This window comes from Varanus komodoensis, unplaced genomic scaffold, assembly GCF_004798865.1.
Source record: "Varanus komodoensis strain SLA01 unplaced genomic scaffold, ASM479886v1 scaffold5, whole genome shotgun sequence".
In the NCBI taxonomy this organism is placed as follows: Eukaryota; Metazoa; Chordata; class Lepidosauria; order Squamata; family Varanidae; genus Varanus; species Varanus komodoensis.
The window spans coordinates 23,133,899-23,149,081 of NW_025336087.1; the positions used below are offsets into that span (position 1 = coordinate 23,133,899).

Here is a 15,183-nt window from a genome sequence, read left to right on the forward strand (position 1 = left end):
ACGATTGCCAGCAGCCTTCTGTCACTTACTTGTGCAGTCTCCTTCATAGGCACTTTTTGCTGTAAAGGCTCCTTGATCCCATTGCAGCCAAATGTAAAGCAAAGTGGTGCAGTCCAAAAAGCTGTAAGAGGACCTGTATGTCACCACTTGATAAGAGTTCTTGAGCTTTACAGCCTTCCGCTTCATGTCAAGGGAAGAGATCTTCCTAGCTTTGTAGCTTCGTCAAAGTCTGCAGACATTTCAGGTACTTTATTTTGCAGCATTAAGAATCCTTCTCCAAGATGAGTCCAGCAGCTCAGTCCTGCTTTTGTTTCTGTGCTGAGCACAGTAGCAAGACCAGAGTCCCAGTAGTGGGACAAGGTACTTACTCCTGATCTTTATTTCAGGGTGCAGAACTGGTGCTGATGTTTCAACATGGGCCAGGGGTCAGGAAGAAGGAAGCCTGCCAGAGCCAGACAGCATGTCCTAAAACTGGTGCACTGCACCCTCACTTAAAGGCTGTAGTAAGGGGAATGAGGTCTTCACTTTAGAGACACGTAGTGTGGAACACTCCAGCTCTGCTAGCCTTGCCTTGATTTACTTGTGCTGCAATACTGCACCAAAGTCTGGGATGAAACTGCCCATCGATCCAACCCTTGAATCATTCATTTCATAGCTATCTGTTTCTATGGCCATTGGATACTTTATTGTTTATCATCATGAGTTGTCTGAGTACAGACGATTTGTGAGCACTTGAAAACCTAGAGTCAATTGGCTCCCTGCCTGTTGTGAGTGGCCCGAATAGCTACTGTCTCTTGGCAGTTGTTCAACATGGCATTTGTGGTGATATGCCAAGAGTGGCACTCTACATATGGTTGCAGTTGCTCATGTTTGGCTCAGCGTGGGCCAGGAGCCAACCCATGCAGGCTTTTCGGACACCAGCTGTGTGTCCTAATGGAAATGCGAGCCGTTCTTCACTGTGCAGTGAGCCATTTGGGGGTTGGGGTTATTTTTCTTTTTTTCAGTTTGCACAATGAATTGTAACTTTTAGTAGTTTAAGTAAGTTTTTGGTTCCTAGTTACCCTGTTTCTGAGAAGTCTCACAATGTGAACTTGTGTGTCCTACAAATTACTCTATCAGGTTAAGGACTCTGAGGAGAGTTAGCATTCAAACTGCTTTAGCAAATGCTTTGATGTGGCTGTGCTCTTTAGACTATTCTCATGAAGGTTTGCTTGTGCTCTCTCTCTTTTTTCTGTAGCCTGCCAACAGATGTTATGAAGATCATATTCACAGCTGGAGCAAAAACTGAAGCTGGCTGGAACTTCCTTTTAAGCATGTATTCCACTTCAGTTTCTGAACCAGAAAAGCTCAAAATCCTCGAAGCATTGGCCAGCACGGATGATGTTAGAAAACTGATATGGTAGGAAGCCATCCCTCTACACGCCTCACAAAAGAAGATGCTGAGATTTGCCAGCCATTCATTCGCACTTGCCTAATGATAATTACCTTTGGTTAATCCGTTGTTTACTGCTGCTTGTTGCTTATTTTTATATGTCAGTAAAAAGGGAGGCAGGAAAATATGTGAACATTTAATATACCTTCCCTTGTCCTTCTACACTAGCGAGAAATTTGTACTGTCAAATCCATTGACATTAACGTTAATGAACGGATGTTCTTCCTTAGCAGCATCTGTCTCTGGAGGAATGCTTGCTTTCTCTCCTGGCTTATAGACATGTATTCTCATATGTCACATCAAAATGGAAAAAAAACAGGTTATGATTTCTCACGCTATGCTTCCTTTTAATTGGAATATTTAGAATTATATAATGACAAAGGAATTTAGAACTTTGAAAGCTTAAGTGTTCCAGTCCTCACTTGCAAACCAACTAAAGGTAGGCAACCTTGGCTAAGAATATGCAAATAGAGAGGGCTTCTCAGCCAGAAGGTAGTGCTACTTTAGGGTTCTTCCTAATCATAATGAACCGTCAGGTCGTCCTTGCATGTGTTGAACATGCTCATTCAGAGATGAATGCATGCACTGGCCCTACTGCATCACCACACTGAAGCGCCATACATTGGAGATCCTTTCTGCTTGAATACTAGAGTCTGCTCTATGTTTTTGCCAGAGGATTCAATGTACCATATGTTGTAACTTGGGCTTCATTTATCAGGGTTTGAACAATGTACAGGGTTCCATGTAGGAGTTTTGGCAAGACTCCTGAGTGACAATCCATCTAGCACAAGAGACTAAAGAGATGTTTAGTCTCGGCACCAGGCGAAGACCTTTTTATTCAAATGTCATTTTAACTGTTAATAGTATTTATTTATTTTATTCTTTGGCCAGGGCGACTTATTTTATACTGTTAATTTATATTATTTTAATTGAAGTTATTTATGTTTGTGAGCCGCCCTGAGGCTTCGGCGAATGGGGCAGCATAGAAATTTTCTAAATAAATAAATGTTTCCACGTTAGGGCTTGAAATATTATACCAGATATTTATTATGCAGCTGAGTGTCATTCATAGTTCCTGAATTATTTTTATCTTGTTCAGGAGGCAAATAATACAAATCTCTGAAAAGTATGTATCTAAATATCTCTGTCTGTTTACCTTCATAGGTTAATGAAAAAAAGCCTAGAAGGCAACATTATTAGATCCCAGGATCTCTCAACTATTATAAAAACAGTCAGTCAGAATGTTCCAGGACACTTGCTGGCATGGGACTTCGTCAAAGAGAATTGGGATCAGCTTATAAAGAAGTAGGTTTTCATAATGTTTATTTACTCTCTTTCTCTCCCCCTCTGCAAGTTACACAAGTTAGTTGCAGAGATACTTCTGTAACTTGTAAAGCATCCTGTTTAGGTCTTGCACTAGTTCCTTGCAACTGTCAAATTTTCCCTTTCACTCTGCAGAATTATCACTTCCTACTGGAAAGACTTCAGTGCTATAGTATCTTCAGTGTAGAGGCCCTTTGGGTCACTGAAGTTGTAGTTAATGCAAAATATGACAACTTGCCAAAAGTAGTTCACATTGGTGCTTGAGAGCCTTTAGATCGTTTAGTCCTACAGATCCAATTCACCTGTTCTGTTGTGACTTGTAAAACACATGAAGAGGAATTCTTAGAAGGTTTTTCCTAGCTTTAAGATTCTCTCTGCTCTGAAGTTGTGAAAAATCCTCAGCATAGCCAGAGACCCTGTAAAAGACCTATTTGTATGGTAATTACCTCTTTTGTGTGATTGATCTTTTAGTGATTCAGGATAAGCAAACTGATCTGAATGTTGATCTTTTATTTAAATATAGTAAATAGTGTAATTCACCATGAGCCTTTAAAGTAGGCCTGATAAAGAATTAATCAATTCTTTGAATAAATAGTGGCTGGTCTGTCTGCATTCATTGTCCTACATTTCAGGTTTCACCGTGGATCATATACCATCCAAGATATTGTGACTTCAACAACTTGCCTGTTCTCAAGTCCAGAACATCTGCTTGAGGTTTGTTGAATAAAGTACTTCAGAGAAAAGTATTGCAACTAACATAATGACAAGGCAGGATTCTAGATAACAGCAACATATTATATAAGCAGGGTGCTTGAATAAACCATAGCTTATGACTCTGGCTTGTTTGAGGAGATATAAGTCAGAACCCCCAGTTTAAGACTGCAGTAAACCAGAGATGGATTGTCTGCATTTTTGTTTAGCTGCTTGCCAGGAGAAGCTGAGTGGGAGCAATCAAGCAGCATGCATCAGGATTAAGAAGAAGCCAGGGTTTTTAAAAGTCTTGGCTTATTGTAGTGTGTAAACTTGATAGAAACTAAGATTCTGTACTATAATGTGCTGTGTTGTCTATTAGTGTTAACGCAGATACATTTTTGGTCGTCTGTAATCTGGGAGTTCTCTTCCAAAACTTGAGGAACTACTGTTCCTAACTCTCCATCTTACTTGTTGGGATTAAAGCCAATTATTTTCATTATCAAATGCTGTGAAATAGCCTAGATTTTGAGTGTAAGTATAACTGAACTAGGGGCCTGCAGGTGGCGCAGTGGTTTAAACCGCTGTGCTGCTGGGCTGGTTGATTGAAAGGTCGCCGGTTCGAATCTGCACAACGGGGTGAGTTCCCGTTGCTCCGTCCCAGCTCCTGCCAACCTTGCAGTTCGAAAGCATGCAAATGCAAGTAGATAAAAAGGTACCACTTCAGTGGGCAGGTAACAGCGTTCCATGCACTTTGGTGTTTAGTCACGCCGGCCACATGACCACGGAGACTGTCTGCGGACAAATGTTTCCTTCCCCATCATTCAGCCTTACATGCATTTTGTATAACATCCTGTTATATTAGCTAGGATGAATAGAAGAAAGCTAATTTTCTTTGTCTTTAATATTTTTTTCACATGTGTGTTACCTCAGGTTAAGACATTCTTTGAATCAAAGTCAGAGGAGACTGCTCAACTGCGGTTTGTCCAAGAAGCCATTGAGACAATTCAGATGAATATTGAATGGATGAAAAGAAACTTGGCAAAGCTGGTCAAATTGCTATAGTGATCACAGTTCCACCAGAGCGTGCATTAGCTTCTTGGAATGCTGGAACACTTGCTCTTTTGCTTCTGCAAAAAGCTAGGGTTGAAAATGGGCAATGCAGTTTTCTTTGCACTGTAAGAGGGTTTTAGTTAGCTCAGGGTACATCTCTTCCTAAGCTGGCTCTCCTTGGAGTAGTTATGGACTGGACATAGATACTAATTAAGGGAATGTTATTTCATTGACCAAACATTTGCACACAGCAAGGACAATGGCCTATAAAATTGTAGTGCAACTCCCTTCCATTTCAGGAAAGTCCAGTTCCATTTTCCACATGTTGAATGAATGAAAAACAAGAGAAAGCAAGACAAGAACTCTCCTGAGAGCTGCTTTTTCTTTGCAAAACACTGTTTAATTAGCCTTCCTCATTGTCTGTAACTTCTTGAATTGGAGATAATAAACCTGCTGTGACGCATGTTTTTTTTTAATTACCATTATTATAAACAGCTGCTAAGACACACATAATGGAAGTAAATAAGTCAAAAGTTGGATTTTTGGGAGCTCTGGGTTTTGTTTTATCTAAATGTTTTCTAGAAATTATGCAATTATCAGAAATATATATAGATATGTATAATTAGTAGAAAAAATATTTTTGTCTGCAGCAGAGCTGGGTGCTACTGATACCACGTACAAATAAGACAAATAGCTTTTGTAAAGACAAAACGTTAATGTGGACTCACTTAAGCAAAAGAATTATGAGGAACCAGCCTGTACACTTTGTCAAGCAGAATTTAAACTGTAGTTTGGAAAAACATTTTATATCAGGAATGTTGTGTCCAAGATTTTCTGGAATAGTCCTAAGAGTCTACAATTTACTTTTGTAAATGTCATTATTTTCCATGAGCAATACCGCAGCCTGTTATGAAGAAGTGTTTCTTTGTTGGTGTAAAATGCTTGGAAATAACATTCAGTCTTGCCTGCAAAGGCTGCAAAAGGTCTTGTAGTTGGTTCAAAATTCTGTGTTAGGAATTTTCCGGAATGTACCTCCCTTGTTCAGTTCTCATTTTCAAATATGTGCCAAACAGTATGCAGTACACTGTGGCAGCAGTTCCAAAATAATCAGTCCAAGAATTCCATGGCTTTTGTGTCATTTCGTACACTGAAATTCAGATGTTTTATACTTTCCTGTAAATTCAGTTCCTTCAGGAAGCAGATTCATGTCTATGTTTTGGCCAGAGTCAATGATTTTCAAGCTGTGGGACATGTCCAAAAACCTTTCATGAAAAGCAGTATTCAAGTGTAGAATCACTTGAATCATCCCAGGCTTGTGAAGCTCCTCTATATGGATTATTTTATATGCCAAAGTATATGATGAGACACTGTTTTCACCAGCAGCCCCCTTTTTTCCTGCAGAAGGCAGGGTATGTGTATAGTGATCAGTACAGTTCTACAAGCTCTCTAACTAAGAGCCTTCTATTTCGGAAAAACTGAGCAGAGTAAAAGTAGATGAAAAATTCAAGGAGCTGAATCCATTTGAACTATTCTGCTGGATTCCCAGGTATTTGGAGGCTGCTGCACATTCAGAATTTCTTTCCTATTTTAGTGTTTTGTGTTGTCCAAATGTAGGATAGAAGCTTCATAGGTCTGTACAAAAGCACCTTTGCCAAGTAAGCAGTCAGCATAGAAGGATGGAGATGCCAGCCTGAATCCAGCCTTCAGTTTGATAACTGGAAGCCCTCGCTCCCTGCACCTCCACTCAGAAAGATTTAGTTTGGCCAGGCAGAAGCTGATGGATTAAGCTGCCATGCTGAGGGTTCTCAACTACCTCTGCCTGTATTGCTTTGTAGCTATTCACTGGAATAGTGTTGAATGGCCTAGAGGTGAGGTAAGCAAGAATGTGCAAAATCTCTGGTGGTCAGCATAGGAGCTAGGGTTTCTTTCTAGTTATTACTGGCGGGCTGCTTTTCCCTGCTGTTCATGATAGGAGGGAGTTTTTGTGTCTAATCAGAGTAAGAACCATCAGATTTTGAGCCATGTCCTGAACTATTCCTATACTAACCAATCAGACCAGGAGCACAACAGGAATGAGTAGTTCCTAAAATAAACACAAAAATCAGTCACAGTGCTACTGGGGGCAGGTTAGTGTTGCTTGGACAAGTGAGATTCAGTGATCTGCCCAGATCTGGAAATGACTGTTACTGCTTGTATTAGGAACCACTAGTTCTGATTGCACAAGCAGCCCATCTTGCTAGTGCAACAGACCTAGTAGAGGCGCAGCCACAATATAGGAGGCTTTCCTTCCCTTCTTATTTCAGTAGGTACTCAGAAAAATTATATTACTGCATGGTGCTTTGCCAATGATATAGAGTGGAGTACAGGCAATTCTTTCAGATGGCTTTTGTTACTGTTTTTGCTTCATACACTTATCCTAGGTGATCCTCATTCATCACTCAGAACCAAATCAAGCTACTTGACCATGAATTCGACATCAAATTGCAACCACTAAAAAAGATTTGCATTCATATTCTGATTCACAATAAATGTAGCTTCATAGTGATTAAAATACTCTATTTTCAACTAGGTCAAAAATTATGAAGGGAAGACTGCAATATGCATTAATGATTAAAGGTAATACAATTTTAGAACTTCTGAGTGTCTAATAGATTGGTGGCAAAATCATTAATATTAAGTAGTGCTAAAGCTGGTTGGAAAAATCTCATTTTGATATAACTAAAGGAAAGTATTACTCTGTGTTATCTTTCAGTGAAAGGAGAAACCATCCCGATTGTCGGGGAACGTGTTGGTTCTTAAGCTCTCTTCCTGATCTCTACTCCTCTCCTGTAATTTTGTCCTGTGCATTGCTCCTCTTTCACTTTGTTTTTGTAGCAATATTGGTGGGCAGAATTCCGTAGAATTCTGTCACCTAATGCTCTTCTCTGATCATGTGCAGATAGGTAGGTAGATGTGCTTGCTACTGGAAATGTGAACTGTACTTGAAATGTCATGCACATTTTTAGAATTAAGAATACAGTGTTCAAATTAAAGCACGGTTACTTTATGAATATTTTTCATGTATCTTTTCAGTTTTGAATATGCTCTATGTCTACTATTTCTTAAATAGCAATGCATATTCAAAATTGCTTTCCCATGATTTTGTCTGGGACCCATTCCCTAATTAAAGCAATCAAAACTCTAGTATCTGTTTCTTTAAAATACAAATGGCATTGTTTGAAGTGCAGAGTACAGGTAATACCTGTTCACTTCATGTGAACTGGTGGAGTTGGACTTCCCCTGTATGTGTGAGTTTTTGCATGTGTGTGAGTTCAAGCCATAAGTGACAGCTCGCAGGGATTTTGTCTTGTCTTAACATAACTTTAATCTGTTCTGAGTCCTTTTTGGAAGAAAAATGCACTGTAATATGAGTTGGCTTTTATCAGGTTGAATGATACTGGGTGGCTTTTGTGGTGTAAAGATTTTTCTACTATTTAGGGCTAATGTCAATAATCCAAGTATCCTCTTCGGTTTTATTTAAAGTTTCTTACTGTGCAGAAGTTTGGTGTTCAAGGTTTGCTCAAACATTTTGTGCTGCTGTGATAGCTAACTTGGCAGTATCCTGTGTGCTATAAATAAAACACAAAAGACATGCAGAAACACATTGGATATTTGCTTTTTCTAAAATCAGTTCTCTTGGTGCAAAACTGCGAGCTGTGTATTCCCCCAACCAGATTTTGGTTTCCAAACATTCTGGGTTTAACGGGTCTGTATGGAAGAAATCTGAATGGGATTGATATTGGTTGAATTTTAAGTTGGATTGTCGTACTGGTTCATGTGCCTTAGAGTGTCTTGTTAGGAATGTGAAATAAATATTGTTAATATTATAATAGTAGACTCCTTTCACAATTGTCTTCATACTTTCATAGGCTAAAGAGAGGTGATTGTTTGTAATGCTTGCTTAGTGGAGGAAAACCTTTTTTTTCAATCTAGAGACTTCTTATTCTGAACTGGTTTTAGTCCCATTGGAACAAGATCATGAATATAACCCGGAGTTCCATGGAGCACCAGTATGTAACCACAGAGCTCTAAACACAGGGGATTGGTTGTTTTCTTCAGAGTCAGGAAATGTGTTGTACACATTTATAATGTCTATGAGGAGCATTTAAGTGGTTCCCTAGGTGTGCATAAAACCTATTGAACTGTGGGAGTGGAACTAAATAGGCTTCAGTCCAAATAGTCATGCTTAATCCGTTTGAGAGTAGCACTTCTAGCTGTTCTCCCCACACACTTGAGGCACTGCTCTAATACGTTGCTGCTGTTTTCACCTGGAGAAACATTACTCTGCTATTTGCATCTTGCATGCACAAACTTGCATTTACTGTACAAATGCACCTTCCATTTTCTTTAAATGGAAACTAGACATGCCATGATTCAATGATGTCTTCATATTTAGCCTGATACCTGTGAATCTGCAGCTGTATGTATATAGGTTTCTTTTTCTAGTTCTTACACTGAATATTCAGACATTGGAAAGGGATGAGGTCTCCAAAGCATACAATGTCAGGAGCAAAACCAACAAAGCTAGTCCTGCTGTGCCTTCTACAAGGTCACTGAACATAGTGAAGAAAATAGTTGTATGTTCAAAGGACTTTTGCTCTCATTACTTAGACAGTGGATGTTACCTTTACTAAGGAAACAGAGATGGCAAGGAGAACTGAAGAAATTTATCAAGATACTTTGTTGGTTGGTGCAAGATACCCTTTCAACTCCCATTCACCCTATTAAGGAAGGGTGAATTTGAAGATATTAGACTTGAACGTTCAAATTGGCTTTCTTCTTGTACAAATTGTAGCAACCAAAAGAATGTCACAATGTATTGAATGACTTGCATGTCTTGCAGTTGTGCACTTGCTAAATGTTGGTCTTTTGAACTACTGGGTGATCTTCAAGGCATTTTATAAAAAGCTGTGCAATGATCTAACTTTATTTCATTGTTTTCTGGATGGAAGAGAACATTCACTTAGGTTGGAAGAAACAGAAGCTTGTCCACTATGCAGGACTATAAAGAAATCTCTGACAGTCACCCAGTAGCATGAAACCCATCAGATGTTTAAGGAGCAACTATTTACATTATAGTTCTACTATAAGTGCCTTGAAACGGTGTGTGTTACTGTGGCTTAAAAGTTTCTCCATTTTCTGGGTAATATTCTGCAAAAATGCATACCACACGGGCAATCTAAAGTTGCTTGTAGCCAAAGCAATTGCATATATTTGCTCAAAGTATAAAGCTTATGTTGTCACTCTAGACATAACTAAGCTAATACAGGCTTAATTTCTTACAAATTTAATGCATACCTGCATTCTAAACATAACATCTTTTTAGGATTGTGTGTGTGAGAGAAGGAGATGGTAGTCCTGTAATGGAGTGTGCTACTTTTAAAAGTTGCTACTCTGTTATATGATGCCATATGTGAAATGAGAATTGCATTGTTCAGATAATGCTCCAAGGAACCCGGCCTTAATTTTTATTCGTAGCCCCGTGTTACAAGATGCTGACCCTTTGGAACTGATTTGTATTTATATGGCTATCTTTCACCTGTTCCCTATTAGAACATTCCTCCGCCTGATCGAGTGGCTTTCCTAAATCTTTTATGGAAGATGTTATTTTTCATTGCACTCTCAGCTTTAAAATGTCACTTCCTTTAAGTGTATTTTTGTATGTATTTCACAAATTGAGATCCCTTTGTGAGTGTTATGTATGTATTCCTTTCCATTTCAAAGGTTAATGTCACTCAGAGGCACCATTTCTTGGTGATGATTTCTCATTATGCTATTAAATGTTTACACAATTTTATCTGTTTAATGAGATGTTTAAAGTTTTCTACACATTAAAAATCTTTCTTTGCCATACCAAGTTCTCAGGTCTTAGTCTTCAAGAACTTAAGCCTCCTAGAACTGCTGTTAGTTAAACCTGCAGTTTATAGTAGAAATACAGATCTTTACACGTGACAACATCTTTGATCAAAGGAATTGTCTGGCATCTTTTTTAAGTTAGTCATGGCATCATGTAGCAAATTACTGTAAAAAATCTAAAATAGATTACCTTTTTAAAATGTGGAATGGTATGATGATGATGGAATGGATGATTGAAAGCCACTGAAGACTTTTAATTTACAAAGGCTTAAAAAGGGGCTGGATTTGAGAGTAAATTTGCACCAGATCTATAGGGAGATCTGTAGTTCTGCTGATAACAAGAAGCTGGACTGAATAATGGTAACATCAAAGTAATTCTGGAATTACTACAGGAATTTGAAAAGGGATTACAGTTCTGTGTTTAGTGCTTTAGAGAAATGCATGGTACAATCATAACAAAACAGTAACACTCCAAGTTGTACTATATTTGTCTGGAGGAAGATTTTTGAAAATGGTGTGTGTGTACATATGTATGTGTCTGCGTGTGTGTGTGTGATATATATGTATATTGTATGCAAACCTGTGGTTTTCCTTAATTTGTAAAGGAGAAATAAAGCCTATTTTCTTATACTTTGAATAAGATTGTGTGTATGTATAACCAGCACTGACAGAAGGGCATGTGTATTGCAAACACTGATACATTTTATTTTATTGTGAAATTAAAATAAAATCTTTTAAATACTAACCTGTTGTATATTCTATTTTTACTCTTTACCTGTTTCATCATATTTAAGACAAAGATGATTGGTAAACCTTCAGAAGACTTTTTATCAGCTGTTTCAGTTAAGGACAGGCTTTAAATTGAGAATGATTTGTAAAGGAAGTGTTCCATGGCTTCAGGTAACAATGCAGTCTCAAGGTTGAGTGCCTATGGCTGTATCTAAACCTGTAAATTGGATCTTCTGCCTCTAGCAGATACCAACCTTTCAGAGTCTTTTGTTTTTAATATGACTGTGTTTACTGAAGAAGTAGTTGTGGCCGGAACTGGTGGATTTCTACCCTTCCAGCCAGCTCTGAAGGCCCTTTCTGTTGATCATTCAAAATACCGAATCCCACTTTATTTAACCAAGACTAAGCAAGAGGACTAACCGAGTTGTTTCAGCATCTGAGGCAGTCCCCCATGCCCCTACCTTGGTAGCGAAACCCCAAATGTATTAACATCAATTTGCTGCCTTTTCAAGATACTCCAAATGTGTTGCCTAGTAGGATTGCTATATCTAAAGGAAGGCCCAGCTGGTGATGAGCTGCTAGACCTTACCTCCTTTGCATAGACTTGCTTCATGGTACAAGTGCAAGTTTACCTTAGTTTTTAAATCCTAAATTCCTTGGTTCCCAAGAATCTGAAGGAGCATCTTCTCCCATTTCACCCTGCCTCAGAGGGAAACCCATAAGAGAAACCCACTAGTAGTAACTACAAAAGAGAGGGCCTTTGCTGTGGTGGTGCTCTGATTCAGCAGTGGCTTTCCATGGGAGATTCATCTGGCCACCAATGTTATATTTTTGGGGTTTCTTGGGTGCCTGATGAAAACCTTTTTAATTTATACAGGCATTTGTAAACTTTATTTTTAAGAATAATTTGATTCATATTAGAATCTTTTTAGTTAGGTGAAATAATTTTATGTATTCAATTTGTTTTATGATTAGGCTTTGGATTATTGTACTATATTTTGTTACATTGTTCTTGGTGTAGCATCCTGAAATCCTTTTTGGGATGAAGGCACAGTTTATCTCAAATGAAATAGCTATATATTGGTTAGTAGAAGCTGCATTGTAGCTGGTAAAACCCAGTAGACTAGTTTCAAATATATAATGCCCTAGAGAGATAAATAGAAAAGATTCTGACTTTCTGTTTTCTGCTGCTCTGGAAAACATGCTGATGGATTCATTTTTGCTGTCTCCTTGAAAAGATATCCTTGTACTCATGAGGAAATGGGGATAAAGGTTTGAATTCCTGTGAGGCCATCATACGAACCACACAAGAAGAAACATGCATTTTATAGCTTGTCCATCTACCAAGATCTGATAAGTGTTTAATTATCAGTATAAAATTCAAATCAGCATACTTTTGTCTAAAAGTAAAAATAAATGGTCTGGTACTACCCTCCTCTTCCAAAGTGCTCCCACCTGGGAGTGATAGTGAACCTGGGTTGAGTTTCATGTATCTGCCTTCCAAAATCAAGTCTGTTTTTTGCTCTGTAGCATTGAGAATAGATGATATGTTTAAAACTGGATGACTGATTGGAAAACTTAAATGCCAGCACTGCAGCTATACTAGTAAATCAGAGATGTAAACAGATCTGCCTTCTGCAGAGAAAACCTTTGGCTGTCTTAAATTTCCAAACCTACCCTCTTTCCTTTGTGTTGTGGTTTTGAAATACTCTCAAATAACTGATTGGTGTGCACTGCAGTTAAGCTACTTGGCTTTCTCAAACTCTCACTGTGACTCTTCCAAAGTTGTTCAAGTTTGCAGAAGGCTGTACATTCTTTTACATAAAGCAAGAGAAAAGTGATGCTAGAGTGTGTTTTTTGAAAATCCACAGTGGTTTTTTAAAAATCCACAGTGTTATTGAATGTGACCAGGAGATCAACTACAAATTGCCAACATCTGAATTTCAACACTCATAATCTTAAAAGTAAATTATTCAGTAGCAACATCAAAGTTTTAACATTTTTCTTCTCTCAGAGCTAGTTGTGCATTTAACCACCGTGGGTTTGATAAAGTTTGGCAACATGACTTCTGTTCGCAACCTGTAGCCTCCCCCATTTCGCACAAGACCTTTCACTGCCATTAAGCAGCATTTGCTCAGTCGTGCCACTTGCAAGACGAATGTCAGGGGCTGTTCGTTACTTGTTGCGGTCACCACTTGAGGCTTCCATAAATCCCTTGATGTGGCAGTTGCTGCCATGTGGTGAGCCAGAGGGGCTCAGGAGACAGATCTCACTGTGGTGAGAAAGCTGCCTGCTCTGACTCGTGAGCTGCTGCAAAGTAAGGTTGATCAGGTGGTGACAGCTGCCACACCATGAGCAATAGTTCGTATTTTAAAGCAGGAGATCTGAAACACTTCATTACATCTCCTTTTCACAGGAGATTGGAGCACTTTCAACCTAAGGGCTGAATGCAATTTTGGAAAAGTTCTCAGTGGCCACATTCCAGCAGGGGGTGGGACCAAGAGCAAAAGGAGGTGGGGCCAAAGTACAAACGTGGCCATTGCGGAGGCCTGCCTAGGACTCCCTGAGCCTGAGGTTAAACAGACTGACTTCATCACATTTGTCCATGGCTCTTCTTCCAGGATGCACATAACACATCTTAATTTTCAGCTTCCAGAGGCAGCTGTGCTTGTTGCACATTAATTCCACAAACATCATGGGAAGGAGAGGATTTTTACTCAGGTGCCAATGGTTCAAACCTGATCACCACCACTCTAGTTCATTGGTTTTCTATCAAGGTAAAGCACCAATGAGGACTTGGAACAGGAGACTGCCACATATCCATTTGCCAGTTACTCCTTCTAGATGACTTCTGTAAGAAAAGATTGGGTGGGCTTGATGTGCAGAAGGGTAGCTATGCTAGTTGCTTACAGCAAAAACCACATGAAACCACCAAAACCACCAAAAGGGTTAATGGCACCTTCAAGAATAACCAATTAATATGTTCAGTGGTACTGCTATTCAGCCTGCTCCAACATGCACTTTTCCAAGTTGTATTGGACTACAGCTCTCATCATCCCCAGGCAGCATGGCCAAAGAACAAAAACATACTGGTAGCTGCAACTAGTGCATTTTTATCCCACCCTGACTCCAAGGAGCTCAAGAGCTATTCACCCTCTTATCTTCACAAGAACTCAGATTCGAACCTCACAGATTAGGTTGGGTCAGTAACCTTGTGGAACTGAAGTAATAGCTTCTTAGCTGATTGGGGATCTGAACACAGGTTCTACTCCAAAGCTTTAACCCCTGCAATATTAGCATTTGCTGTCTCAAGGCAAATATTGTACCACTGCATGTAAATCATTTTCATTTTGTCTATATGTTCTACTCATAGTTTGAAGGCTGAACCATGCTAATTATGGTTATGCAACTTTCGCTTAGTTCCTGTTAGAGGGAATTCCCCACCCGCTTTTTGCTGATATTATCTTTCATTGCCCTCTGAAATACAAAACAACGTTACTTCATCTAACCATACGCTTTTGTATGCATTTATGTATCCGGATGTATATGTTAACTCGTGGAGTTTCTGTATCATGTTTCATAGAGTTATTTCACTCCTCCACATGGTAAATGTTACTGTTCCACATTTAGCAATATTGTGTATTTAAAAATAACAAACCACTGGGCAAACTTTTAAACACTATGGCATTTTTCTAGTTTTATTTAAAAGCTGGCAAATTTGGAAAAGAATCTCTCAGGACCATAACACAATGGAGGCCAATTGAAATTTCTTTTGCATCTTTCTACAGTGTTAATGAAATCTCCCACCATAATAGAAATGACATTGTTGAGTTTATTTTCCCATGTTTAACATCCAGCTCATCTTCCTACGAAGTTGGCACTGATCCTCCATCCCAAAGGTTTAGACTCCAACCATCAGAGCTCATTTTTCCCAAAATCTGAAGTCAGAGTTTTTCAAAAGGCGTTCTCAATTTTTAAAAACCAAACCTTTAACATAAGAACATAAGAAGAGCCATGCTGGATCAGATCAATGGCCTTTCTAACCTAGCATTCTGTTCCCA

At 38.9% G+C, this 15,183-nt stretch overlaps 1 protein-coding gene across 2 annotated transcripts in view; it reads left to right on the top strand.

The window, feature by feature from the left end:
- LOC123031173 (leucyl and cystinyl aminopeptidase) overlaps positions 1–11,138 on the top strand; it is a 57,132-nt gene extending 45,994 nt beyond the window's left edge. For both annotated transcript variants that reach the window (XM_044445736.1, XM_044445735.1), the window contains exons 15-18: positions 1,238–1,399; positions 2,597–2,737; positions 3,388–3,469; positions 4,379–11,138. In XM_044445736.1, the coding sequence (XP_044301671.1) occupies positions 1,238–1,399; positions 2,597–2,737; positions 3,388–3,469; positions 4,379–4,510 (517 nt within the window). In that variant the 3' untranslated portion in view covers positions 4,511–11,138. The remainder of the gene's footprint in view (positions 1–1,237; positions 1,400–2,596; positions 2,738–3,387; positions 3,470–4,378) is intronic.
- Positions 11,139–15,183: the final 4,045 nt, after the last annotated feature.